The 27,691-nt window shown below is 52.2% G+C and overlaps 1 protein-coding gene across 7 annotated transcripts; it reads right to left on the reverse strand.

Moving 5' to 3' along the window:
• Nucleotides 1-18,998: 18,998 nt before the first annotated feature.
• SLC25A45 (solute carrier family 25 member 45) lies at nt 18,999-27,514 on the reverse strand. Of its 7 annotated transcripts, none has more exons than XM_003909577.5 (7): nt 26,433-27,514; nt 25,862-25,916; nt 23,908-23,951; nt 23,622-23,693; nt 23,147-23,332; nt 20,598-20,856; nt 18,999-20,455 (listed from the first exon to the last, which is right to left on the reverse strand). In XM_003909577.5, the coding sequence occupies exons 2-7, from the start codon at nt 25,896-25,898 to the stop codon at nt 20,187-20,189; spliced, it is 867 nt and encodes a 288-aa protein (XP_003909626.1). In that variant the 5' UTR covers nt 25,899-25,916; nt 26,433-27,514; the 3' UTR covers nt 18,999-20,186. The 7 variants fall into 7 exon arrangements, with proteins under 7 accessions (XP_003909626.1, XP_009183919.1, XP_009183918.1 ...); XM_009185655.4 differs by having other exon boundaries at nt 23,908-24,010; XM_009185654.4 differs by having other exon boundaries at nt 25,862-25,923.
• Nucleotides 27,515-27,691: the final 177 nt, after the last annotated feature.

Consider the following 27,691-nt stretch of genomic DNA (forward strand, 5'->3'; position numbering starts at 1 on the left):
AAGGTCAGCAGTAAGACATATGAATAAAGATCTCTGTGACATGAATAAGTTTAAGGAAAAGTGCTGTGCCTTGATATGCATATGCAAACATCTCCATAAACCTTTTTAGTGCATAAAGAGCAGCATTGCCACTAGCACGTCCCACCTTCAGCCCTAAGGCGGTTTTCTCCTTTCTCAGTAAACAGAACATACAATCGGGTTTTACACCGAGATGTTCCATTGCCCAGGGACGGGCAGGAGACAGATGCTTTTCTCTATCTCAACTGCCAAGAGGCCTTCTTTCCTCTTGTACTGGTCCTCCTCAGCACAGACCCTTCACAGGTGTCAGGCTGGGGGACGATCAAGTCTTTCCCTTCCCACAAGGCCATATTTCAGCCTATCACATGGGGAGAAACCTTGGACAATACCTAGCTTTCCTAGGCAGAGGTCCCTGCGACCTTCCGCAGTGTGCTTGTCCCTGGGTACTTGAGATTAAGAGAATGGTGATGACTTTTAACCAGCAAGCTGCCTTCAGGCACTTGTTTAACAAAGCACACCCTGCACAGCCCAAAATCCATTCAACCTTGAGTCACCACAGCACATGTCTCTTGCAAGGACAGGGTTGGGGGTAGGGTCACAGATTAACAGCATCTCAAATACAGAACAAAATGGAGTCTCTTTTGTCTACTTCTTTCTGCATAGACACAGTAACAGTCCGATCTCTCTTTCTTTTCCCCACAGTGACAATGTAGATAAGCCGGGAGGGCATTATACAAAGTGAAATAAGCCAGGTACAGAAAGACAAATACTGGGCCAGGCTTCCTGCGTGGCTCATGCCTGTAATCCCAGCACTCTGGGAGGCAGAGGCAGGTGGATCACCTGAGGTCAGGAGTTTGAGACCAGTCTGGCTAACATGGTGAAACCCCATTTCTACTAGACATATAAAAATTATATAAAACAAATATTGATTTGTTTAAAGGGCCTTAAGAGGAGTGATCCTAGGCCGGGCGCGGTGGCTCAAGCCTGTAATCCCAGCACTTTGGGAGGCCAAGGCGGGTGGATCACGAGGTCAGGAGATCGAGACTATCCTGGCTAACATGGTGAAACCCCGTCTCTACTAAAAATACAAAAAAACTAGCCGGGCGTGGCGGCGGGCGCCTGTAGTCTCAGCTACTTGGGAGGCTGAGGCGGGAGAATGGCGTGAACCCAGGAGGCAGAGCTTGCAGTGAGCCGAGATCACGCCACTGCACTCCAGCCTGGGAGCCCAGCGAGACTCCGTCTCAAAAAAAAAAAAAAAAAAAGAGGAGTGATCCTGTCTATCTTGTTCTGTAACCTATATTGCAGCAATTTTCTATTTCTCCCTCTAGTTTGAAGGCAACTTAGGAACAGGACTGTGTCTTCCTTATCTTTGTTGCCCGGGAGCCTTAGGTGCCATCCGAACATAGAAGGTGTTCATTAGAGGCTTGGAAATACACTGAAATAACACATAACATCTTTGTCCTTCCCTCCCCTGCCTTGGTGTACATGCGGCAACACTTGCAGAATTGGATAGGATTGCCTGGCCTTGATAAAAGCTGAGGTCTGTTGGGAATAGTAGATGCTGCCTTTGCTGCCTCTCTTTCCTTTCTATCCTACCTCTTGGGATGTCCAAGCAACTGTGGGAGCTTCCTAACTTACTTGGTCTTGAATTTCCATATTTGCTCCCCATCTCCCCATCTGTTCTTCACACAGCAACTAGAATGAGATGATGACGATGATGATGATGATGATGATTATTATTTGAGACGGAATTTCACTCTGTTGCCCAGGCTGGAGTACAGTGGCGTGATCTCAGCTCACTGCAAGCTCCACCTCCTGGGTTCATGCCATTCTCCTGCCTCAGCCTCCCAAGTAGCTGGGACTACAGGCGCCTGCCACCACGCCTGGCTAATTTTTTGTATTTTTAGTAGAGATGGGGTTTCACCGTGTTAACCAGGATGGTCTTGATATCCTGACCTCATGATCCACCTGCCTCAGCCTCCTAAAGTGCTGGGTTTACAGGCGTGAGCCACCGCGCCCGGCCTAGAATGAAATTTTTTAAAAACATAAAACATAGGCTAGGCACGGTGGCTTAATCCCAGCACTTTGCGAGGCTAAGGCAGTGGATCACCTGAGGTCAGGAGTTTGAGACCAGCCTGGCCAACATGATGAAACCCTGTCTCTACTAAAAATACAAAAAAATTAGCCGGGCTTGGTGGCGTGTGCATGTAGTCCCAGCTATTCGGGAGGCCGAGTCTGGAGAATCGGCAGAGGTTGCAGTGGGCTGAGATTGTGCCACTGCACTCCAGCCTGGGTGGCAGAGTGAAACTCTGTCTCAAAAACAAAACAAAACAAAACAAAAACATAGGCTGGGCGCCATGGCTCACACCTGTAATCCCAGCACTTTGGAAGGCCAAGGGATTGCTTGAGACCAGGACTTTGAGACTGGCCTGGCCAAGATAGAGAGAGAGTCTCTCTATAAACAAATTTTTTTTTTTAATTAGCTAGGTGTGGTGTGCACACTTGTATATTTGTAGTCCCAGCCACTCAGGAGACTAAGGCATGAGGTTTGCTTAAGCCCAGGAATTTGAGGTGGCAATGGGCTGTGATTATGCCACTGTACTCCAGTCTTGGCACACAAGTGAGACCCTGTCTCTAAAAAAAAACCAAGAAACCAGAAACACACACATAAAACATATCTTGCAGGGCCAGGCGCGATCGCTCATGTCTGTAATCCCAGCACTTTTGGAGTCTGAGGCGGATGAATCATGAGGTCAGGAGTTTGAGACCAGCCTGACCAACATGGTGAAACTCCATCTCTACTAAAAATTAAAAAAAAAAAAAAAAATTAGCTGGGCGTAGTGACGGGCACCTTTAGTCCCAGCTACTCGGGAGGCTGAGGCAAGAGAATCGCTTGAACCCAGGCGGCGGAGGTTGCAGTGAGCCGAGATCACGCCACTACACTCCAGCCCTGGCGACAGAGTGAGACTTTGCCTCAAATAAACAAAAACATATCTTGTTCCTCCTTTATCTAAACCACACAGCTCCAACCCACCCCACAAAAAAAAAAAAAAAAAAGAAAAGAAAAGGCAAACCAACTTCCTATTTTGCTTAGAATGCAATCTAAACACTCCCCGGTGAAAGGCGCCTGTCCACCTCTCTGACATCCTCCCCTCCTTGGCCTCCCTCACTTGCTGCCATAGGCACTGCTTTCTGTTTCTTAACCCTATGAAGCTGTTTCTAACCATCTGGATTGGTACCCACAGTTCCCTTTGCAGAGAAATCATTCACAACGCAGCTCACAGATCATTTTCCTGACTACGCACCCTGTCACTCACTGACATCATTATTTTATTTTCATCTTGATACCTTTCGCTGTCTAAAATGACTGTGCTCATGGATTTAATGTCTATTCTTGCTCTCCCTCTTCTAAAAAGTAAGGGCCTTGGCCGGGCGTGGTGGCTCACGCCTGTAATCCCAACACTTTGGAAGGCAGAGTCAGGTGGATCACCTGAGGTTGGGAGTTCGAGACCAGCCTGATCAACACTGGAGAAACCTCGTCTCTACTAAAAATACAAAATTAGCCAGATGTGGTGGCACATGCCTGCAATCCCAGCTACTCAGGAGGCTGAGGCAGGAGAATGACTTGAACCTGGGAGGCAGAGGTTGTGGTGAGTCAAGACGGCGCCACTGCACTCCAGCCTGGGCAACGAGAGTAAAACTCCATCTGAAAAAACACAGCAAAACAAAACAAGACAAAAAACAAACAACAACAACAAAAAGTAAGGGCCTTGACAGACGGGATCCTCTCTGTCTTATTCACTATTGACGTTACAGTCCCAGAACAGGGCCTGAGCCACAAGCTAAGCGTTCGGGGAATATTGCTTGCATGAGCAGATGAAGTTATCTGCAATTGGGAAATGTCTGCCTTATGACAGCAATTCAAGGAAGAGATTAATTATGGGTCTTTTTAAAAAAAAACTCTGGGAAGAGACCAGCTGTAAAGTGTTGTTTTATATTCTGCTACTCTGACAGGAGCGGGACACCTGAGGACAGAGAGCTAATCTGTCTGCTCTCTGTTGCTTTGGTAAGACCTGGAGAGATTGTGTATTTTTTTTTAGACAGAGTTTCGCTCTTGTTGCCTAGGCTGAAGTGCAATGGTGCGATCTCGACTCACCACAACCTCCACCTCCCGGGTTCAAGGGATTCTCCTGCCTCAGCCTCCCAAGTAGTTGGGATTACAGGCATGCACCACCACGCCCGGCTAATTTCGTATTTTCAGTAGAAACGGGGTTTCTCCACATTGGTCAGGCTGATCATCAAACTCCCGACCTCAGGTAATCCACCAGCCTTGGCCTCCCAAAGTGCTGGGATTACAGGTGTGAGCCACCGTGCCCGGCCTGTAATTTTGATTTCAACATTTAAAAAGAGATGTAGGGCCAGGCCCAGTGGCTCACACCTATAATCTTAGCACTTGGGAGGCCGAAGTGGGCGGCTCGTCTGAGGTCAGGAGTTTGAGATCAGCCTGACCAACATAGAGAAACCCCATCTCTACTAAAAATACAAAATTAGCCGGGCATGGTGGTGCATGCCTGTAATCCCAGCTACGCTGGAGGCTGAGGCAGGAGAATTGCTTGAACTTGGGGGCAGAGGTTTGTGGGGAAAAGAAAGAGAGATCAGCCTGTTACTGTATCTATATAGAAAGAAGTAGACATAAGAGACTCCATTTGTTTCTGTATTTGAGATGCTGTTAATCTGTGACCCTACCCCCAACCTTGTCCTTGCAAGAGACATGCGCTGCGGTGACTCAAGGTTTAATGGATTTTGGGCTGTGCAGGATGTGTCTTTGTTAAACAAGTGCCTGAAGGCAGCTTGCTGGTTAAAAATCCTGCCCGAAGCCGGGCGCGGTGGCTCAAGCCTGTAATCCCAGCACTTTGGGAGGCCGAGACGGGTGGATCACAAGGTCAGGAGATCGAGACCATCCTGGCTAACACGGTGAAACCCCATCTCTACTAAAAAATACAAAAAACTAGCCGGGCGATGTGGCGGACGCCTGTAGTCCCAGCTACTCGGGAGGCTGAGGCAGGAGAATGGCGTGAACCCGGGAGGCGGAGCTTGCAGTGAGCTGAGATCCGGCCACTGCACTCCAGCCTGGGCGACAGAGCGAGACTCCGTCTCAAAAAAAAAAAAAAAAAAAAATCCTGCCCGTCCCTGGGCAATGGAAAATCTCAGTGTGAGACCCGATGGTATGCTCTGTTTACTGAGATAGGAGAAAACCGCCTTACGGCCTAAGGTGGGACTTGCTGGCGGGACTTGCTGGTGCAATGCTGCTAAGAGGTTTATGGAGATGTTTGCATATGCATATCAAGGCACAGCATTTTCTTTTGAACTTATTCATGTCACAGAGATCTTTATTCATATGTCTTACTACTAATTTCCTCCCTACCATGATCCTATTGTCCTGCCACTCCCTTATCTTTAAGATGGTAAAGATAATTATCAATAAATACTAAGGGAACTCAGAGACCGGTGCGGGCGTGGGTCCTCTGTAAGCTGAGTGCCGGTCCCCTGGGCCCACATTTTTCTTTCTCTATACTTTGTCTCTGTGTCCAATTCCTTTTCTCAAGTCTCTCGTTCCACCTAACGAGAAACACCCACAGGTGTGGAGGGGCAGGCCACCCCTTCAAGGTTACAGTGAGCTGAGATCGTGCCATTGCACTCCAGCCTGGGCAACAAGAGCCAAACTCCATCTCAAAAAATAAATAAAATAAAATAAAAAAGAGAGATATGGGCTGGGTGCGGTGGCTCACACCTGTAATTCCCAACACTTTGGGAGGCCAAGGCAGGTGGATCACCTGAGGCTGGAAGTTTGAGATCAGTCTGACCAACATGAAGAAACCCCATCTCTACTAAAAATACAAAATTAGCCCAACGTGGTAGCAGGTGCCTGTAATCCCAGCTACTCAGGAGGCTAGGGCAGGAGAATTGCTTGAACCTGGGAGGTGGAGGTGGCGGTGAGCTGAGATCATGCCATTGCACTCCAGCCTGGGCAACAAAAGCAAAACTCCATCTCAAAAACAAACAAACAAACAAACCAATAAATAAATAAATAGGCTGGGTGCAGTGGCTCACACCTGGGTAATCCCAGCACTTTGGGAGGCCAGAAGTTTGAGACCAGCCTGACCAACATGGTGAAACCCTGTCTCTACTAAAAATACAAAAATTATCTGGGCATGGTGGCGGATACCTGTAATCCCAGCTACTCGGGAGGCTAAAGCAGGAGAATCGCTTGAACCCGAGAGGCGGAGGCTGCAGTGAGCCGAGATCATGCCATGCACTCCAGCCTAGGCGACAGAGCAAGACTCTGTCTCAAAAATAAATAAAATAAAATAAAATAAAAAGAGATATGTCAGAACTGGAAAAGTTTCAGAAAAGAACAATTTATATGAATTCAGGGTAGAAAAAAATAGACCCTATGAGGAAAGGCTAAATGATTTGAGATCTCAGCCTAGAAAATGGAAGGCCGGCAGGTGGCTTCGTAAGTGTTTGAAAGGGAATCGTTAGTTCAAGCTGCCAGGTGTGGAGGTGGTCAATTAGGACAACGAAGCAAGCTGAAGTAACACAAAAGCTTCTTTTCATTCACTGCAACCTACAAGCAAGAGGCAAAAACAGGTCCCAGCTCCCCAGCATTCCATTTTACAGAACAGCACGGGACGAGGGTCAGACAGGAACAGTTTCACTGTCAAGGAGTTTCAGAATAAAAAGAATAAAAGCTCCTTGCTCTTTACAGACCTGACCTGAAGTGGACTTTAGGGAGGCGGGGAGAAGGGCTGGAATGAGAGGTACTGAGTCGAAGCGGAGAAAGGATGGAATGAGAGGTACTGAGTCGAAGTGGAGAAAGGATCTCAGTCATTGCTTCCAGTCAGGAGGTCTTGGTAGAAGCTGTTGGAAACTGCCTCAGCCCAGGTCCCCGAATAGAGGTGCCTGTCTAGGAATGCAGGTGAGCTTAGGAGCAGGGCAGTCTGGGGGCCTGGAGTCTTTGACTGCAACTCTCTCCGGAAATCTGCCATGCACAGGCAATGCACTAAACTGGGGTGGGAGGGCAGCTTCCCTCCATGAAGCCTGCCAGGCAAAATTCTTGTGATTGCCAATGGTGGAGACTGAAAGGTCACCCTTAGGATTTTGGCATGCAGCTTATATTTTTATTTTATTTATTTATTCTGTTTTTGAGAGGGAGTCTCGCTCTATCTCCCAGGCTGGAGTGCAGTGGCGTGATCTTGGCTCAGTGCAACCTCCACCTCCCAGTTCAAGTGATTCTCCTGCCTTAGCCTCCTGAATAGCTGGGACTACAGGTGCCCACCACCACGCCCGGCTAGTTTTTTATTTTTGACAGAGATGGGGGTTTCACTATGTTGGCCAGGCTGGTCTCGAACGCCTGACCTCAGGTGATCCACCTGCCTCAGCCTCCCAAAGTGCTGGGATTACAGGCGTTAAGTCACCGTGCCCAGCCAGTATTTTTATTTTTATTTTTTATTTTTGAGACGGAGTCTCATTCTGTCACCCAGGCTGGAATGCAATGGTGCGATCTCCGCTCACTGCAACCTCTGCCTCGTGGGTTCAAGCTATTCTCCTGCCTCAGTCTCCCAAGTAGCTGGGATTACAGATGGGCGCCACTATGCGTGATTAATTTTTGTATTTTTAGTAGAGACAGAGTTTCATCATGTTGGCCAGGCTGCTCTTGAACTCCTGACCTCAAATGATCCACCAGCCTTGGCCTCCCAAAGTGCTGGGATTACAGGCAAGAGCCACTGTGCCCAGCCTGCAGCCTGTATTTTTACCAGCTAGAGTGTGTCCAAAGCCCATATCCTTTCCAGGTAAAACCATTTTCTTTTCTTTTTTTCTTTTTTTTTTTTTTTAAGACTGAGTTTCACTTTTGTTGCCCAGGCTGGAGAGCAGTGGCAACATCTTGGCTCACTGCAACCTCCACCTCCCAAGTTGAAGCGATTCTCCTGCCTCAGCCTCCTGAGTAGCTGGGATTACAGGCATGTGACACCGCGCCTGGCTAGTGTTTTGTATTTTTAGTAGAGATGGGGTTTCACCATGTTGGCCAGGCAGGTCTTGAACTCTTGACCTCAGGTCATTTACCCACCTCGGCCTCCCAAAGTGCTGGGATTACAGGTGTGAGCCACCACGCCCAGTCAGTAAACCATTTTCTTTATATCCTACTCCCAGGATCTGGCTCAGGCTTCACCTTCTCTTACCTGGATCAGTCAGAGTCTCTCTGCCTCTAGGTTTTACATCTTTGACACACCCTACACAGACTCCGTTCTTCTAGAACCCCAAGAATGACTTGTTCCTGCCTATCTAAAACCCTCTGATGGCGTCCTATGTGGGGAAAAGAGAGATCAGACTGTTACTGTGTCTATATAGAAAGAAATAGACATAAGAGACTCCATTTTGTTCTGTATTTGAGATGCTGTTAATCTGTGACCCTACCCCCAACCCTGTCCTTGCAAGAGACATATGCTGTGGTGACTCAAGGTTTAACGGATTTTGGGCTGTGCAGGGTGTGCTTCGTTAAACAAGTGCCTGAAGGCAGTATGCTTGTGAAAAGTCATCGCCATTCTCTTAATCTCAGGCATAAGCCACCACACCTGACCCAGTCCCTTTAAATATATACCCAGAAATGGGATGGCTGGATCATATGGTAGTTCTACGTTGCATTTTTTGAGGAACTTCCATGCTGTTTTCCATAACAACTGAACCAAGTACGTCCTCACCAACAGCGTGCAAGGGTGAGGACCTTCACCAACACTTATCTTTTTTTTTTTTTTGAGACGGAGTCTCTCCCTGATGCCCAGGCTGGAGAGAAGTGATGCGATCTCGGCTCACTGCAAGCTCCGCCTCCCAGGTTCACACCATTCTCCTGCCTCAGTCTCCTGAGTAGCTGGGACTACAGATGCCTGCCACCACGACCAACTAATCTTTTTTTTTTTTTTTTTTTGTATTTTTAATAGAGACGGGGTTTCACCATGTTAACCAGGATGGTCTCAATCTCCTGACCTTATGATCCACCTGCCTCAGCCTCCCAAAGTGCTGGGATTGCAGGCGTGAGCCACCGCACCCAGCCTATCTTTTCTAGGCCAATGGCAGGTGATATTGTGGTTCTGATTTCCATTTCTCTGATAATTGGTGATGTTGAGCACCTTTTTGTAAATTTGTTGACCATTTGTATGTCTTTGAAAAAATGTCTGTGAAGGTCCTTTGCCCTTTTTTTTTTTTTTTCTTTGAGACAGAGTTTTGCTCTTGTTGCCCAAGCTGGAGTGCAATGGTACGATCTCGGCTCCTGCAACCTCCACCTCTCAGGTTTAAGACATTCTCCTGCCTCAGCCTCCCGAGTAGCTGGGATTACAGGTGTGCACCACCACGCCCAGCTAATTTTTTGTATTTTTAGTAGAAATGGGGTTTCACCATGTTAGCCAGGCTGGTCTTGAACTCCTGACCTCAGGTGATCTGCCTACCTTGGCCTCCCAAAGTGCTGGGATTATAGGAATGAGCCACTACACCCGGTCATCCATTTTTTATTTTATTTTATTTTATTTTAATTTTTTTTGAGACGGAATCTCGCTCTGTAGCCCAGGCTGGAGTGCAGTGGCACAATCTCGGCTCACTGCAAGCTCCGCCTCCTGGATTCATGCCATTCTCCTGCCTCAGACTCCCCAGAAGCTGGGACTACAGGCGCACACCCGGCTAATTTTTTGTATTTTCAGTAGAGACGGGGTTTCACCATGTTAGCCAGGATGGTCTCGATCTCCTGACCTCGTGATCCACCCATCTTGGCCTCCCAAAGTGCTGGGATTATAGGCGTGAGCCACCACACCTGGCCTGTTTATTTATTTTATTTTTTTAATTGGGTGATTTGTTTTTTGCTATTGAGTTGTGTAAGGGAATTTTTTATTAGTTGGACTTAATCTCAGGAAAACCTGAAGATCCTGATTTAGGATGCGCTCTGTTTGAAAAATGTGTAGTTGCCAGGTGCAGTGGCTCACGCCTGTAATCCCAGCACTTTGGGAGGCTGAGGCAGGTGGATTACCTGAGGTCAGGGGTTCGAGACCAGCTTGAGCCACATGGTGAAACTCTACCTCTACTAAAAAATACAAAAATTAGCTGGGCGTGGTGGCGGGTGCCTGTAATCCCAGCCACTCGGGAGGCTGAGGCAGGAGAATGGCTTGAACCTGGGAGGTGGAGGTTGCAGTGAGCCAAGATCGCGCCACTGCACTCCAGCCTAGGTGACAGAGCAAGACTCCTCTGAAAAAAAAAAAAAGAAAAAAATGTGTAGTTACTCCCACCAGACACAAGGGGACACTACTAGCATGACACATTCATTTCCTAGAGGCAGGCATCCCAGACCTGAAGGGAGTACAGGGAGCAGGCACAGGTTCTGAATTCATGGGTCCAGGTATTCCTAAATTGTTCCCACCACAAAGGAAAGGGGCAGAGTTTGTCGATCAATTCCCTTACTGGTGGGTGGAGGTTTTCTGGTCTACCTTTCACTGCATGGGTAGCCCCTTCCAGGATCCATAGGAATCCACTACGAGCCTTGGTTTCGGCTGCCCCACCATATGTGGACTCAAGGTCTAATCTGTTCCCCGCGGTTCCTTAATCTCCAAGGTCATGGAGTCATCAACATTTGGCCAGGCCCCAGTTCCAGCACCCTGATTTACACCCTTTCTTGTTTTGAAGGGATCCTTGGGAAGTTCCCTTACTTTTTGCAAAGTTAGCAATGGTTTTGTTTTGTTTTTGTTTTTGTTTTGAGATAGAGTCTTCCTCTGTCACCAGGCTGGAGTGCAGTGGCATGATCTTGGCTCACTGTAACCTCTGCCTCCTGGGTTCAAGCCATTCTCCTGGCTTAGCCTCCAGAATGGCTGGGATTACAGGCGCCCGCCACCACACCCAGCTAATTTTTGTATTTTTAGTAGAGATGGGGTTTCACCATGTTGACCAGGATGGTCTCGATCTCCTGACCTCGTGATCCACCCACCTCGGCCTCCCAAAGTGCTGGGATTACAGGCCTGAGCCACCACGCCCAGCAGTAATGGTTTTAAAACTATGTTTGTTTGTTTTTTGAGATAGGGTCTCATTCTGTCGCCCAGGCTGGAGTGCAGCCAGGAGACCATGGCTCACTGCAGTCTCAAACTCCTGGCCTTAAGCAATCCTCCTGCCTCTGCAGCGGGATAATTAAGGAATCAGAAAGACCGAGAGGTTGAAGAGGAATTATTTAATTACTCAGGTGCACAGACCCAGTCGGATTAACATCCAAAGAACTGAGCCCCGAACAAAGAGTCTGGTTACCTTTTAAGCATTTCGTGGGGCAGGGGCAGATTTGTGCAGGGGGAAGCATATTACAGAAGCGAGAAACAAAGACAGTTATTTAATTAAGACATGCATTACATTATTTCTTACTTTTCAAGGAACAACGTGTTTTCTGACTTGAGATGATCTGTTTGGTGACCTTGCAGCTGCACAGCTAGAGAAACAGAGTTCACAATGCCCGGGAAAGCGAGAGATAAGGCTCACTAGCCACAGAAAAACAGGCACTCAATTTTTAAAGGACTTTAACTCTTTCTCTTCCTCAGGTGGAATTGGTTTTTCTTACATACAACGGAGTTTTTGCTTACACGTTTTTTTGGTTTTTTTTTGAGAGGGAGTCTCACTCTGCCGCCCAGGCTGGAGTACAGTGGCGCGTTCTCAGCTCACTGAAAGCTCCGCCTCCCGGGTTCACACCATTCTCCTGCCTCAGCCTCCTGAGTAACTGGGACTACAGGCGCCCGCCACCACACCCAGCTAATTTTTTGTATTTTTATTAGAGACGGGGTTTCACCATGTTAGCCAGGATGGTCTCGATCTCCTGTCCTTGTGATCCGCCTGCCTCGGCCTCCCAAAGTGCTGGGATTATAGGCGTGAGCCACCGCGCCCGGCCTGCTTACACATTTTTAAATTTATTTTAAGTCTTGTTCCACCTCAACTTCCTAAAGTTAAAAATTATGTTTATTATCACTGATAGGGAATCTAATCGCTTTCCAGTAGGAGAGCACTACATAAATTCTGGAGCACCAGCCTGCCACAGGGGAAGTGGGGAAGACTAGCTTGCTTCCTTTTATTTATTCATTCACTCATTTGTTCAATAACTTATTTCTGAGACAGTGTCTTGCTCTGTTGCCCAGGCTGGAGTGCAGTGACGTCATCATGGCTCACTGCAGCCTCAACCTCCCAGGCACAAGCGATCCTCCCATCTCAGCCTCCTGAGGAGCTGAGACCACAGGCGCATGCCATCAATACCCAGGTAATTTTTTTGGTGTTTTTTTGTTTTGTTTTGTTTTGTTTTGTTTTTGAGATGGAGTCTCACTCCATCACCCAGGCTGGAGTACAGTGGTGCTATCTTGACTTACTGCAACCTCCAGTTCCCAGGTTCAAGCAATTTTCCTGCCTCAGCCTCCCAAGTGGCTAGGACTACAGGTACGCACCACCATACCTGGCTAATTTTTATATTTTCAGTAGGGGTTTCACTCTATTGGCCAGGCTGGTCTCAAACTCCTAACCTCAGGTGATCTGCCCACCTCGGCCTCCCAAAGTGCTGGGATTACAGGCATGAGCCACTGTGCCTGGCCATTTTTTTGTAGTTTTGCAGAGATGGGGGTCTCACTATGTTGTCCAGGCTGGTTTCAAACCCCTAGGCTCAAGTGATCCTCCCATCCCGGCCTCCCAAAGTGCTGGGATCACAGGTGTGAGCCCAGTTGTTGGCATCCAGCCAACAACTATTTACTGAGCTCCTCTGTATGCCAGTTAGAATTTTGACAAGAGCTAACACAGGGGTCTTTGCTTCCCTGACCTCATACTTTAGAGGAGAGACAGATATAACGCAAGGGTTACATGAATGAGAGTGTGTCATTGTAGACTGATGACGGGGGACAGTGTGAGGACGCGGGCCAGTGGTTCTGATGGCGTTGCTCTCAGCAGCAGCAGCAGCAGCAGCATCTGGGCGACATAGTGAGACCCTATCTCCAACATAATGGAAGGCAAATCTTGGACCTGCCCCAAGCCTACTGAATCAGAAACTCGACGGTGGGACCCAGCAATCTGTATTTTCACAAATTCCCCAGGGGATTCCAAACAACAGGCATAAGTCAAAGGAATGTGATCAAGGTTTCCCTAAGGAAGTGTGGTTGAACTGAGAGCTGAAGGCTGGGTGGGAGGCACACAGGCAGGCAGAGGGCATGTGCAGCCAGGCACAGTGGCTCATGCCTGCAATCTCAGCACTGTGGGAGGCCGAGGCAAGAGGATAGCTTGAGTCCAGGAGTTCAAAAAAAGCCTGGGCAACATAATGAGACCCCATTTTTACAAAAAAAATTAAAAATTAGGCTGGGCGCAATGGCTCATGCCCGTAATCCCAGCACTTTGGGAGCCCGAGGCAGGCGGATCACCTGAGGTCAGGAGTTCGAGATCATCCTGGTCAACATGGTGAAACCCCGTCTCTACTAAAAACACAAAAAAATTGCCAGGTGTGGTGGTGGGCGCCTGTAATCCCAGCTACTGAGGAGGTTGAGGCAGGAGAATCTCTTGAACCAGGGAAGTGGAGGTTGCATAAGCCGAGATCATGCCACTGCACTCCAGCCTGGGCGACAAGAGCAAAACTGTCTCAAAAATAAATAAATAAATAAAATTAGACTGGGCGTAGTGGCTCACGTCTGTAATCCCAGCACTTTGGGAAGCCGAGGTGGGTGGATCACAAGGTCAGGAGTTTGAGACCAGCCTGGCCAATATGGTGAAACCCCGTCTCTACTAAAAATAAATAAATAAATAAATAAATAATAATTAGGCTGAATGCAGTGGCCCACGCCTGTAATCCCAGCACTTTGGGAGGCCAAGGCAGGCAGATCACCTGAGGTCAGGAGTTTGAGACCAGCCTGACCAACACGGAGAAACCCCGTCTCTACTAAAAATACAAAATGAGCCGGGTATAGTGGCACATACCTGTAATCCCAGCTACTCCGGAGGCTGAGACAGGAGAATCACTTGAACCCGGGAGGTGGAGGTTGCGGTGAGCCAAGATCGCACCATTGCATTCCAGCCTGGGCAATAAGAGTGAAACTCTGTCTCCAAAAAAAATAATAATAATAAAATATAATATAAATAAAAATTAGATGAGCAAGGTGGCACACACTTGTAATGCCAGCTACTTGGGAGGCCAAGATGGGAGGATCACTTGAGCCTGAGAGGTTGAGGCTGCAGTGAGCTTTGATGGTGCCATTGCACTACAACCTGGGCAACACAGCGAGACTCTGTCTCAAAAAAAAAAAAAAAAATGAAAAGAAGAAGGGCATGTGCGAATGTCTTGTGATGGGAGGGAGCCTGATGTGCTTAAGGAACCAAGCGGAGGTGCACGCCTGCGAGCCTTGCAGGCTGCGGGAGGGAGCTTGCCCCGGTTCTACAGAGGACTGGGAAGCCACCGAGGAGCAGGGAAACTTGGGGAGAATAGTACTGCCAAAAGTTAAAGCACGTGGGCCAGGTGTGGTGGCTCACGTCTGTAATCCCAGCACTTTGGGAGGCTGAGGCGGGCAGATCACAAGATCAGGAGTTCAAGACTAGCTTGGCCAAGATGGTGAAACCCCGTCTCTACTAAAAATACAAAAAATTAGCCGGGCGTGCTGGCGGGTGCCTGTAATCCCAGCTAGTTGGGAGGCTGAGGCAAAGAATTGCTTAAACTCGGGAGGTGGAGGTTGCAGTGGCCCGAGATCTTGTCACTGCACTCCAGCCTCGGCGATAGAGCAAGACTCCGTCTCAAAAAAAAAAAAAAAAAGGTAAAGTACATGTTCAGATCTGAGACAGGACCAGGGCTGTGCTATTAGGATTGGTAAAGAGGGAGTGGAGGCCAGATGCGGTAGCTCACGCCTGTAACCGCAGCACTTTGGGAGGCTGAAACAGGAGGATCACTTGAGCCCACGAATTTGAGACCAGCTTGGGCAGCATAGTGAGACCCCATCTCTAAAAAACTGGGAAGGAGTAGAAATCTTTCAAAGGGTTAAGAGGAGTTAGGGGCTGGGCGCGGTGGCTCAAGCCTGTAATCCCAGCACTTTGGGAGGCCGAGGCGGGTGGATCACGAGGTCAGGAGTTTGAGACCAGCCCGGCCAATATGGTGAAACCCTGTCTCTACTAAAAACACAAAAATAGCTGGGCGTGGTGGCAGGCGCCTGTAATCCCAGCTACTCGGGAGGCTGAGGCAGGAGAATTGCTTGAACCTGGGAGGCGGAGGTTGTACTGAGCCAGAGATCGCGCCATTGCACTCCAACCTGGGTGACAGAGTGAGACTCTGACTCAAAAAAAAAAAAAAAAGAGGAGTTAGGGACTCTTTTGGCATGGCGTGGGGGAAGGAGAGCTCCTCTGAGGCATCAGCCCAGGCTGAGAGCTGAGGGCAGCAGGGCAGGCTGGGGGAACTCGAGGTGCCTTTGGGACACCCCAGGATGTGTGACCAGAGACAGCAGTGTGGGCCTGGCACTCAGGATCCTGAGCAGACTGCAGACACCAGTTAAGTCACATTCACAGTGTGGACCCCCTTGGCTCAGCTGTTTCCTGAGTCTGGTCAAAGTGATTTAAGCAGAGTCATCTCGTGGTTGTGTCCTCTCCCTCTTTCCCTGCGCATGTAGCTTTCCCCAGGCTGGAGTGCGGTGGGGAAAGCCACAGGGAGTGTCACTACACACGTAAGTTAGTCTTCTGGAATTTCTTCAGCTGTGGTCACTGCTAAAAAAAGAAGTATGACGCTGGACTACAGGAGTCCAGTGGGACTTCGTTTAACATGTTTGCTCAAGTTATCAGCTCTTTGCAAGTGACTGACAGACTCCACCTCCTTTGTAACCTCAAAGCATGTTCACAGACTATCTCCTAGTTCTTAGGGATTTCTTCTGTCTAAAAGAGTTCACAAAAATAACAGCAATCTCAAATACCATCTGTTAAATCCCTAAGCAATTTCACATGCATCTTATGAGACCCTGCTGATTAAAAACTTTTTTTTTTTTTTTTTTGAGACGAAGTCTCGCTCTGTCACCCAACCTGGAGTGCAATGGTGCAATCTCAGCTCACTGCAACCTCCGCCTCTCTGGTTTGGGCAATTCTCCTGCCTCAGCCTCCTGAGTAGATGGTACTACAGGCGCACGCCACCACGCCCGGCTAATTTTTTGTATTTTTAGTAGAGATAGTGTTTCACTGTGTTAGCCAGGATGGTCTCGATTTCCTGACCTTGTGATCTGCCCACCTCAGCCTCCCAAAGTGCTGGGATTACAGGCATGAGCCACCACGCCTGGCTAGATTTCATGGTTTTTTTTTTTTTGAGATGGAGTCTCTCTCTGTCACCTAGGCTGGAGTGCAATGGGGTGATCTTGGCTCACTTCAACCTCCACCACCTGGGTTCAAGTGATTCTCCTGCCTCAGCCTCCTTAGTAGCTGGGATTACAGGCATGTGCCACCACACCTGGCTAATTTTTGTATTTTCAGTAGAGATGGGGTTTCACCATACTGGCCAGGCTGGTCTCGAACTGCTGACCTCAGGTGATCTGCATGCCTTGGCCTCCCAAAGTGCTGGGATTACAGACGAGAGCCACCACCCAGCCAACATCTAGATTTTTAGAATCTCTCTGGTCCCTTCCTGCCCCATCTTTGTCTTTCTGCCCTCCCCTCCAGTAGTGGCATCTCCTCCTGGGGCCTCCGTGCAGGAGGAGTGAGTTATTTGCTCGCTAATCATGCAATACTAAACCCTCAACTCACTCCAGGACTGTTCTCCCAGCCCAGCGGGTAGCCTTTGCTATGGGCCATGGAGAACCTGGGCCTGAACTCCTAATCCCACTCGAAATTGGGCCACTTTTTTTTTTTTTTTTTTTTTTTTTTTTTGAGACGGAGTCTCGCCCAGGCTGGAGTGCAGTGGCCGGATCTCAGCTCACTGTGCTCCTCAGCCCCTCGGGTTCACGCCATTCTCCTCGCCTCAGCCTCCCGAGTAGCTGGGATCACAGGCGCCTGCCACCTCGGGCCTCGCTAGTTTTTTTTTTTGTATTTCTAGATGGGTTTCTCTGACTGCAGCAGTTAGGATGGTCTCTGATTCTGACTCAGGATCCGCCTGCCTCGCCTCCCAAAGTGCTGCAGATTACAGGCTTGAGCCACCGCTGCCTGGCCCAGTTTTTGTATTTTTAGTAGAGACGGGTTTCAAACATGTTAGCCAGGATGACCCGGACCTCCTGACCTCGCGGATTCGCCCGCCGCCTCCCAAAGTGCTGGGATTACAGGCGTGAGCCAATCACAGCCTGCCAGCCACTCTTTCTGGCTGTAAAGGTGGAGTTTAGAGGAGGGGCACTCCAGGCTCTTTAGGAGATGCCTCTGGATAGAACCAGAGAGGGAGAATGGGAGCCCATTTAACTAAAGCCAAAAAATAGATGTTTTTCGTTTTATTCCCTTGCTAACTGGTTTTTTGTTTGTTTGTTTGTTTTTTAGTTTAGGAGCAGATGTTTAATAGGCAAAGGACAGAGGAGAACAGCTCTCTCTCAGAAACAGGGGCGCCCAAATGGGAATTCCCACTGACTAGTAATTTGATGAGAAATAGCAAACAACAGAGGATCACTCTTACCTGCCCTCCTGCCTACTTTCTGCACTGTTTATAGGAGTCTACCTCCTCCTCCTCATGCGTCCTGTTTGCTTCCTTCAAGCCTCTGGCTGCCCGGTGGTGTTCTGGCGCCTGCTGTACCGTCACTGCAGTGTCCAGCCTGGAGTCCCTGGCACTGTGGTGCTGCTGGGTGGGCTCAGAGATTGTCCACTCGGAAGGGATCACAGAGGAAAGCCAGGCGCGGTGGCTCAGGCCTGTAATCCCAGCACTTTGGGAGGCCAAGGCGGGTGGATCACATGAGGCCAGGAGTTTGAGGCCAGCCTGGCCAACATGGTGAAACCCCTGTCTCTGCTAAAAATACAAAAACTAGCTGCAGATGGCTGGAGGCCAGCACAGGATCTGGTGAAGGAGAGCTCCGATGAGCACGTGACGGAGCATGGTCCCAGCGGGTCTAGCCCAGGGTAGTGTGGGGGCAGTTGAACTTAGGCGACTCACGGAAGACCCCCATGTGCCCAGGTGGAGCAGGGTAGCTAAGTAATTGGACGCTGGGGCTGGAAGCTCAGAGGCATCCAAGCACATCGTATGACTTACCCGTGGTGTGGCCTAGGACAAGCTGCAAACTGCCTCTGAGCCGAGGCTGCCTCTCTGCCAGCTGTGATCATTACACTGTGATTGTTTCTACAGGGAGGCACCGGTAAATGGCAGGAATTCAGGTCACCATGAGGTGCACTCATGTTGGTCTCAGACCAGATAGGGACATTAGTGGGTACAAATGGCCCTTGATGCTCAATTTTGTTGTCAGTTAGAAGAACCCTCTCAGCCAGTTTTTAATTCCCACTGAGCAACTGAGATGGGTAAAGAAAACAACAGTGGCTCGCACCGGTAACCCCAACTCTTTGGGAGGCCAGGGTGGGAGGGCTGGCTGTGCTCAGGAGTTCAAGACAGCCTGGGCAACATAGTGAGACCTCCTCTCTACAAACAATAAAAATAAAAAATTAGCCAGGTGCAGTGGCACACACCTGGAGCCCCAGCTACTTAGAAGACTAGGGTGGGAAGATCACTTGAGCCCAGGAGTTCAAGGTCGCAGTGAGCTATGATGGCACCACTGCCCTCCAGCCTGGGCAACAGAGTGAGACCTGTATCTAAAAAAAGAAAGAATAGAGAAAAAAAGAAAAAGAAAACAAGTGCCATCGGCTGGGAGTGGGCAAAGCAGACAGACCCCCAGCTCCACTGCAGGTGACCTCGAGACAGGTCAGAGCAGGCAAATGGGGGCTGGGAGATTCAACAGAAAGCTGTGTGGCAAGACCAAGAAAGCAGGTGTGGCGGCTGGCGTGGGAGAGACAGGTCAGGAGTACAGTCGCATCATTTAATGAGCATTTATTGCACACATGTCTGTTCAAGCACCAAGCTCAGGCTCGAAACCATCCAAAGCGCAATCCCTGACCTCAGGGAGCTCACAGTCCAGTGGGGAAGCCGAGAAGCAAATTAACGACTCTGAAGAAGCGCAGGCAAGTGCTATGATCAAGGCAGGTATGCGGGTGGGGTGTCTGGGAACGCCGAAGTCAGCCTCAGGTGGGGAGGCGAGTCAAAGACCAGGTTCAGCCTGGGTCTCAGAGGAAAGTGGGGCCAGCCGGGGGGATGGTGGCGTCACCCTGCCGGGCACTGCTGGCCAGGCCCAGGCAATGAGAGCACAGCTTGTTCAGGGTCCAGGAAGCAACCCCAGGAGAACGAAGCCTCGTGGGGAGGGAGGAACCTGGACGATGGAAGGAGTCTGGGCTTTTCCTGAAGGTGATGAGAGCCACTGAAGGATTCCGGCCGGAGGAGACATAGGGTTATCCTGTGTCATGGGGGAGAGAGCTTTGAAAGGCAGGGAGGTGGGAGGCAGCGGGGACTCTCAGAAGCGAAGTCTCAGATCTCCTTAAGAGGTGAAGGCGGCCGGACACGGTGGCTCACACCTGTAATCCCAGCACTTTGGGAGGCCGAGGCGGGTGGATCACAAGGTCAGGAGATTGAGACCATCCTGGCTAACATGGTGAAACTCTGTCTCTACTAAAAATACAAAAAATTAGCTGGGCGTGGTGGTGCCCGCCTGTAGTCCCAGCTACTCGGGTGGCTGAGGCAGGAGAATCGCTTGAACCTGGAAGGTGGAAAGGCGGAGGTTGCAGTGAGCCGAGATCGCTCCACCACACTCTAGCCTGGGCGACAGAGCAAGACTCCATCTCAAAAAAAAAAAAAAAAAAGAGGTGACGGCACAGGACAGGGGCTAGGATGTTGCCAGCTCACTTGTGCCTCATGCTCCCTGTTTCACAGACGTGGGAGGCAAAGGAGTCAAGGCCAGCTACACAGGGAGGCTGCCCAGGCCCCCTGGCTTCTGGCTCCTGCAGGCATCTGCCCAGCCCAGATCTGCTCGGGTAGGAGGTGCCTTGGTTAGGAAGGGCTGAGCCTCTTGCACTGATTTGCAAGCTGCAGATTTTCAACCTGGCCTCCAATCTCAAACTGGCTTCCGGGCCGTGGGCCTGATAGGGAGCCATTGGCATTGCCGCAGGGCTCATCCCCACCAGCGGAGGAGATATTCGTAGCTGAGGAAGGTGACAGCATTGACGGGAAAGGCACGGGCGCTGTTGATGGTGACCCCCCGGAAGAAGACCCCCAGTCCTTCCTGCCGGACGCTGCTCATCATGCAGTCCAGCACCCCCTGGTATACTCTGCGTCTCAGCCCGTCCATCTGCATCCGGGACTTGATCACGTCTAAGGGCGTGGCTGCCACCCAGGAAGCAATGCCTGCAAAGCCCCCTGCCACCAGCACTGTGGCTGAACCTGGGGCAGAGGGAGCCCAGAGCAGGGGTCAGACCAAGAACACAGCATCCTCCCCAGACCCTAATCTCCTTCCCCAGTCCCCGCTGGACCCTGCCTGCTACACACACCTCTGTCCCCCGTCCTCTCACACCACTTTACTTACTGGGATTCTGGCCTTCTGGTGTGTACTGGCGACAGAGCCCTTCATAGGTGATGAAGTAGATCCCCACCGTGGGGGTGTCCCTCAGCATCAGGGCCCAGGCTCCTCGGAACAGCCCCCGGTACCCCTCCTCCCGGAAGATGGAGGCTGCACAGTGCATGGGCCCCTGGTACTGGGGTGGGGGGCTACCCGGCTGGGCCACTGGCTCTGTCTGGTTTTGTAGCCGGACTTTGATGAGGTCAAAAGGAGCCAGACAGTAGGCCTGTTGGGGACGAAACATGAAGGCCCCAGGTGGGGCTTTGGGCTGGGAACTGGCCCCTTACATTCACAAGAGGAAGGATGCAGGCAGACTACCGCATCATCCGGTTCCTCAGGAACCCTGCCAGTGCCCAGCCTCTCACGTGCATGTGTGGCTGGGATGGCCAGGATGTCTGCATGTGATGGGGACAGGCCACCTCCCTTGGCATCAGGCCCAAGAGCGAGAGGCACTGCCCCCTCCTCATGCAACAGTGACCAACTTGCCTGGCCTGCACCAGGCACTCAGAACAAGCCCGGATTCTTTTTGCAGGAGCAGGTTGGTTTCTGGCCTCCCTAAAGCCGGCAGTGAGCATACCTGCACAGTGAGCAGGGGCAAGTGAAGGATTCAGCCTGTGACTGTGAAATAGCAAAGAGGCCACCCTCTCCCAGGGTGAAGGAGGTCCCCTCGCGAGTGTTGTTCTCCTGCACCCACTTCTCAGAGGCCCGGGGTGCACGGGGCCAGCCCTTCCTGCCTCTGGAGAGGCAAGACTCCCTCCCATTAGCATTCCACCAAAGAGGCTTCTGAGTGTGAGAAGGTGGGTAATGGGGGGACTTGGCAGGTGCTAGAGCTCTTAGCATCGGCGGAAGCAGACACTACACAGATTTGGGATGGAATTGGGGCTGGGGTCCTGGTGAGGGTCAGTGCTGGGGGGATGTAGAGAGTGATGGCGGCAGTTAAGGTTTGGGTCAGAGATGCCACTAGGTCAAGATGGCTTTCGGAGTCCAGGTGAGAGTCAGAGTCCATGTTGAGGCTAGCCTATCTAGGAGGGACTTATGTGTTTTTCGCTCGTTTGTTTTGTGACAGGTTCATGGGCTCAGTTCCTCAACCCTGGCGATGGCTGATGGCAACGGGGGCTGGCGGTCACCTCCGGTGCCGGTCCTTAGGGTTTGGCAGGCCAAGTCTTCGCTTGTTTACTTTGGCCCTGGCAGGAAGGGTTGTAGGTTGGGGACCATCCCTTGGGAGATGGGGCCTTGTGCCACCCTTCAGAGCGTGCTGGCAGGGCTGAGCTCAGGGCTTCGGGGGGTGTTCTGAGCCCTAAGCTCCTGGGGGCTGAGGACAGGGTGAGGCTGATGCCAGGTGACAGTCCCACGGGGTGGTGGAATGTCAGATGCTATTTCAGAAGGTCAGCTTTGGCCAAGCCCAGGGCAACATCTGTGCCTGTCAGAGGCTGCCAATCCCTGCCTCTTCTTCCACTCCACACTAAAACACATTTTTCTTCTAAGACTCTGGTAAACGGAAGCCACAGGTTTGACTGTGAACCCAGGCTCCATCAGCGGCCCTCACAGTCCCCGCTTCTGCTTTCCAAAGAGCTGGAGGGGGCAGGGTGACTTAGAAGCTGCGCCTGGCCACTTAGCTGAGGGCCTCGGTTCTCTTCCTTGTGTTTGTGGGATGTGGCTCGTGGGACTCAGGAAACCTATAGGTGACACCTCGCACAAGAAGGGGCAGAAGAAAAGCCAGGGCCTCCGGGGGTCTCATTAATCATTAATTCATTTGAAGGAGCAGCCTGACTTTGTCCTTTGTCCTTGCTCTCTGCCCCATGAAGTGTGACAGGGAACTGGGGGCAGCCGCCCAGGAGAGGGCGACCCTGGCTCGCGGTGGGGCTGTGAGTGGGTACCGGGCGCACCCTGTGCCTGCTTATGTTCACAGGCATCTGTCAGTACCGGCTCCCACTGGCGGCGGCTGGTCCCTCTTCCCTTCATCTGCCCCTCTAAAGCCTAAAGCCCAAATGACGGCAGTGACTTAATGGCTAATGCCCTGCTGGGCCGGGGCCTCAGGTGAGGCTCCCAGGTCATGGCCACGCAAGCGCTGCAGGCAAAGGGTAGAGCCGGCGGGACCGGGGGAGTGTCAGGACCTCATCAGGACCTGGCCAGAGGGGCTGAGCTCACAGCTCTGCGGGGGGCTGGCAGTTCTCCAGGGTCAAAGGTCTCCTTGGGGAGTGGGGTCCCCACAGCCCTGAGTCTGGCAGACCCCTCTGGAAGAGGGCAAGCCCTGTCAGCTGGAGCGAGTGGCCCAGGCTGCTTCTCCCAGCACCCTCTTGGTACTGCCCGCCAGCTCTGTCTGCCTTTTGCCTCTTCCGTTCCCCACAGCGCTCCCCGAAAGGCCTGCAGCCTGGAAAGCCACAGCACAGGCCTCTTGTTCCCCTCCAGGAGGCCTGTGCCTCCATAGCTGTGGGTCACCAGAGCAGGGCGGAAGAGGACAGATCGACATGACCATCCCTATGACACTCGTGTGTGCCCACCCACTGCCCCCTCACCTGCAGGAACCCCCCGGTGCAGCCCGCTAGGAAGATGTGCGTGTAGCTGGGTGGCTGGGCCCGCCGCTCCTGGTGGGAGGTGGCCGTGAGCAGCAGCAGGGTGTTGCTATAGACCCCAAACAGGACAGAGTTGACCACAGCTATGCTGGCAATGGGGAAGCTCATTCCCTTGAAGAAGCCCAGGAGCTGCAGAGAGACACAGTGGCACTGGAGTAGGCACCGTGGGGCCTCCCCTTTGTCCTCTCCAGCCCTGGAAAGGCAGCCTCTGGCTGGAAACTGCTCCCAAGTCCTGCCACAGGGAGGTGGGGACAGGTGGGGACAGGCTGAGGCTGAGCCATTGGGGTGCCAGGCTACCACCCAGGCCCCCCAAGGATCCCAGACATGGTCTTCTCTCCTCCAGGGGCAGAACCCTGCTGGAGCGGGAAGCTGGCACCAATGGCCCCAGATGCCTCCCCCAAAGGAGTGGTTCACTCACGGACTCATGGCGGTAAATCTTGACCATGCAGTCAACGATGCCCCGGTAGGTGGTCTGGGTCTGCAGGCGCACCTGGGTGGGAGAACACGGCAGGTGGGGTGGCGGGATGGGCAGGTGGGGTGGCGGGATGGGCAGGTGGGCCAACCTTTCCCTCTGCCCCCTCAAGCAGGATGCCAGCCAGCAGGAGAGGCAGGAAAGGCAAGATTAGCCAGGCCTGATCTCAGGGCACCCTGACGTTTGGGTTAGGTGCGATCTTTCATTCCTCTGGTGCCTCTCCTAAACTCACCTTTACAGTGTCAAAGGGGTGTCCCAGGACCAAGCCCAGAGCTCCTGTGGTGACAAGAAGGTGCTATGAGTGAGGGCCCTCGTGCCAGGCCCAGGAAGCAAGTCTGTGCCAAGAGGAAAGAGGGGTTCAGGCAGGAGGAAGGAGAGCAGCACCATCTCAGACACGTGCAGCCACCTTCCTGCCAAGCTCTAGAGACTCCAGCTGCCCCGACACCCCCTCCACGCAGGCACTGGGCCAGGAAGGCACTGGGACAAGGGAGTAAGACCCCAGGCCCCACCTGAGGACGCACACCCAGGAGGGAAGAGCCAGCCAAAGATGCATGTGTCCTCTCTGGAGCCCATACCCAGGTAACCTACTGCCTATGAGACATGGGACTCTGGGCGAATCACCCAGGTTCCTGCCTCGCCGAGAGCTTTACTCTTTTTTTCTTCAACTCATAATGTTGTCGCCAGGATCCAGAGCAGGCCCTGCTGCCAGCTGGCCACGCAGAACTGCAGGGCCCTGATGGGGGTCATGCTTGGGCACCTGCGGAGGAGCTTCTCCCCTCCCGTCCACCTGCCCACTGCTAGCCCTGCCCTCCACAGCGGAGGCTGGTTCTGGAGCTTAGGGGAGGTCGCACTCCCAGGAGGCAGGTTCAGAACATCCCTCTCTTTCTCCTAAGAGGAATGCCACCCAGAAGCTGGGCTGGGACCACAGCACAACAGGCCTCAGGGCCCCGGACTGCGGCCCACAGCCAGGTAGGGCAGAGGCCCAGAAGGAGCTCAGGACAGCAGGTGAGGCCAAAGGAGAGCTTCCTTTGTGAGCTCCACAGGGTGGGTCTGGAGAGCAGGGCTCAAGGTATAGGGTGCTCACCTGGCTCTCCCGCCCTCTGCAGGTGTCAGGCAGAGTGACCTTGGAAGGCAGAGGCAGCACCTCCCACCTGCACCTTCTCTTCTCCCCATCGGCCAATCCCCGGAGGACTGGGGACAGCTGGCTCTGGGGCGCTCCAGGGAACCCAGACTTTTTGTTTTTTTAAAGACAGGGTCTTGCTCTGTTATCCAGGCTGGAGTGCAGTGGCATGATCATGGCTCATCGCAGCTTCAACCTCCTGGGCTCAAGGGCTCCTCCCACCTCAGCCTCTGGAGTAGTTGGGACCACAGGCATGCGCCACCAAGCCTGGCTAATTTTTTTCTTATTTCTTTTTTTTTTTCTTTGAGATGGAGTCTCGCTCTGTTGCCCAGGCTAGAGTGCAGTGGTGTGATCTCAGCTCACTGCAAACCTCTACCTCCCGGGTTCAAGCGATTCTCCTGCCTCAGCCTCCCAAGTAGGTGGGATTACAGGTGCCCACTACTGCACCTGGCTATAATCTTTGTATTTTTAGTAGAGTTAGGGGTTTCACCATGTTGGCCAGGCTGGTCTTGAACTCCTGACCTCATGATCCACCCACCTCGGCCTCCCAAAGTGCTGGGATTACAGGCATCAGCCACAGGGCCCAGCCTCTCATTTCTTAGAGAGACAGGGTCTTCCTATGTTGCCCAGGCTGTTCTCAAACTCCTGACCCCAAGTGATCCTCCTGCCTCAGCCTCCCAAAGTGCTGGGATTACAGATGTGAGTCACCACGCCCTGCCTTTTTTTTTTTTTTTTTTTTTTTTTTTGTGGTAGGGTCTCATTCTGTCACCCAGGCTGGAGTACAGTGGTGCAGTCATAGCTCACTGCAGCCTTGAACTCCTGAGCTCAAGCAATCCTCCTGAGTAGCTGGGACTACACCATGCTCAGCTAATTTGTTTTTTGATTTTTTGTAGAGACAGGGGCCTCCCTATGTTGCCCAGACTGGTCTCAAACTCCTGGGCTCAAGTGATCCTCCTGCCAGGCCGGAACTCAGACTTTGGTCTCCACTCCTCCCGTGTCACCCATCTTCCCCAGGGAGTGACCTACCATTGGGTCTGATGTGACAGAAGGAAGAAAAATGTCTCACCAGAGATCCAGCCAGCCACAAACTCCTCCACCGGCATTGTCTGGGCTTGCAGAAACTGGCGGCTCCAGCAAAGGAGACAGAGTTGAATTTCCCCCCTCCCTCCCCTGGCCCACGCTAATAACCTCCCACTAATGTTTAACCCTGGCGGGAAGGTGAGATGTGGCCTGGTGCCCGGACCTCCAGCAACTGGCAGAGGGGAGCGAGCCAGCTCTGGTGACCCTGGCCACCTGGAGGAGTCATGCAGAGTACAGTCTCACGGGCCAGGCGTGCCAGGACCACAGGGGCCCTGATTCCCCAGCCTGGCCAATGATCCTGGCTCTGGAGATGGCAACTGGGTCCCTGCCCCATGGTCGGGCCCCTCCAGGGCTGCCTTAGTCAGCAAGAGGCAAGCCCCTGCCTGCCCAGCCAGCCCAGCTCCACTCCCATTCATCGCCACCAAGGGGCACGGCCGCCCCCATGCCACAGAGAGGGGCCAGGTGCGGAGGGAGCATGGCCACCAGGGGGTAGGCCCAGCCCGCAGCTGCCGGCTGCGTGGCAGGGTGGGGAGGAGCCACTCCCAGGAGTGACTCACCAGGCCTGGCTGTTCTCTCCAGGGTTGTTTACGACTCCCCCGACTCCCCCGTGTGAGTCAGAAACACAGCCTTCCTTGGCCTCCTCCTTCCCAGGGGAAAGATGGGGGTTTTGATCATTTAAAGTGCATGTTGATCTGCAATGGCCCGGTTCTGCTCAGTCAAAACCAAAACCCTTTCAAGGATCTGTGAGCCACAGGGTGCCGCCCATTCTCCTCTGACCTCACGTCCTGCCACCCACCCCCTGGCTTTCCCTGCTGCAGCCACCCGAGCCTCCAGATTCTTCTTCAGTCAGCCTTCTGCCTCCAGGCTCTTCCCTCTTCCTGGGCACTCTTGCCCTGGCACCCCTTCAGCTGGGGCTCAAATGTCACCACCTCGGTGAGGTCTGCCCCGTCTCCCCAGCCGGAGGCACTGCTGGCTCTTCCTCTCTTTCTCCATCACAGTTATCACCCCAACATGTGACAGGAAGAACTTGTCCGTCTGGGCAGGGATCTCTGGGTGTTCTGTTCACAGCGGGTGGCACGGGGTGGGCGCTCAATAAATCCTGAGTGACTGAATGAACGGAAATGTCAGCGAGCAGCATCAGCGGCAGCCTTGGGGCTCCAGTTCCCTCTTCTCACCGCCAAAAGGCCCTGGGAAACATCAAGGCCCAGTGACACCTGCATCGTCCCCTCCACATCTCCCTGCAGCTCCTAGTCTCCTATGGGAGACGCCCAAGGCCCAGTCCTGCTCACACCTCTCCTCTCATTGTGGCTAAGGTAGAACCCAGCCACCCCTGCTGCTTTCTCGTGGGTGGACAGATTCTGGAAACAGGACCTCCCACTTCCTCCCTCTGGAGCTGCCTGGGGCTCCTTGGGCCACCCACAAATATCGTCCTGAAAGACCATCCCCAAAGACTGGCCTCTCGTGGTGGCTTGGGCTGCAGTCCTGGTTCTGCTTCCTATTCCTGAAACTGCCTTTGCAGAAACTATAACTGATACAGGCCGGCTGCAGTGGCTCAGGGTGCAGTGGCTCACGCCTGCCTGTAATCCCAGCACTTCGGGAGGCCGAGGCAGATGGATCACCTGAGGTCAGGAGTTCGAGACCAGCCTGACTAACATAGTGAAACCCCGTCTCTTCCAAAAATACAAAAATTAGCCAGGTGTGGTGGCAGGCGCCTCTAGTCCCAGCTACTTGGGAGGCTGAGGCAGAAGAATCGCTTGAACCCGAGAGGCGGCAGTTGCAGTGAGCCAAGATCATGCCACTGCACTACAGCCTGGAC

Source organism: Papio anubis, chromosome 12 (assembly GCF_008728515.1).
Source record: "Papio anubis isolate 15944 chromosome 12, Panubis1.0, whole genome shotgun sequence".
NCBI classification, from domain to species: Eukaryota; Metazoa; Chordata; class Mammalia; order Primates; family Cercopithecidae; genus Papio; species Papio anubis.

What these genes read in the sequence shown, in the direction of transcription:
- SLC25A45 (XM_003909577.5), bottom strand. Translation starts at nt 25,898, where the DNA reads ATGCCGGTGGAGGAGTTTGTGGCTGGCTGGATCTCTG. An exon ending in TGTGGCTGGCTGGATCTCTG is followed by an intron (nt 23,952 to 25,861) that starts GTGAGACATTTT and finishes TTGTCACCACAG; the next exon opens with GAGCTCTGGGCTTGGTCCTG. An exon ending in ACCAGAAGGCCAGAATCCCA is followed by an intron (nt 20,456 to 20,597) that starts GTAAGTAAAGTG and finishes CCTCTGCCCCAG; the next exon opens with GTTCAGCCACAGTGCTGGTG.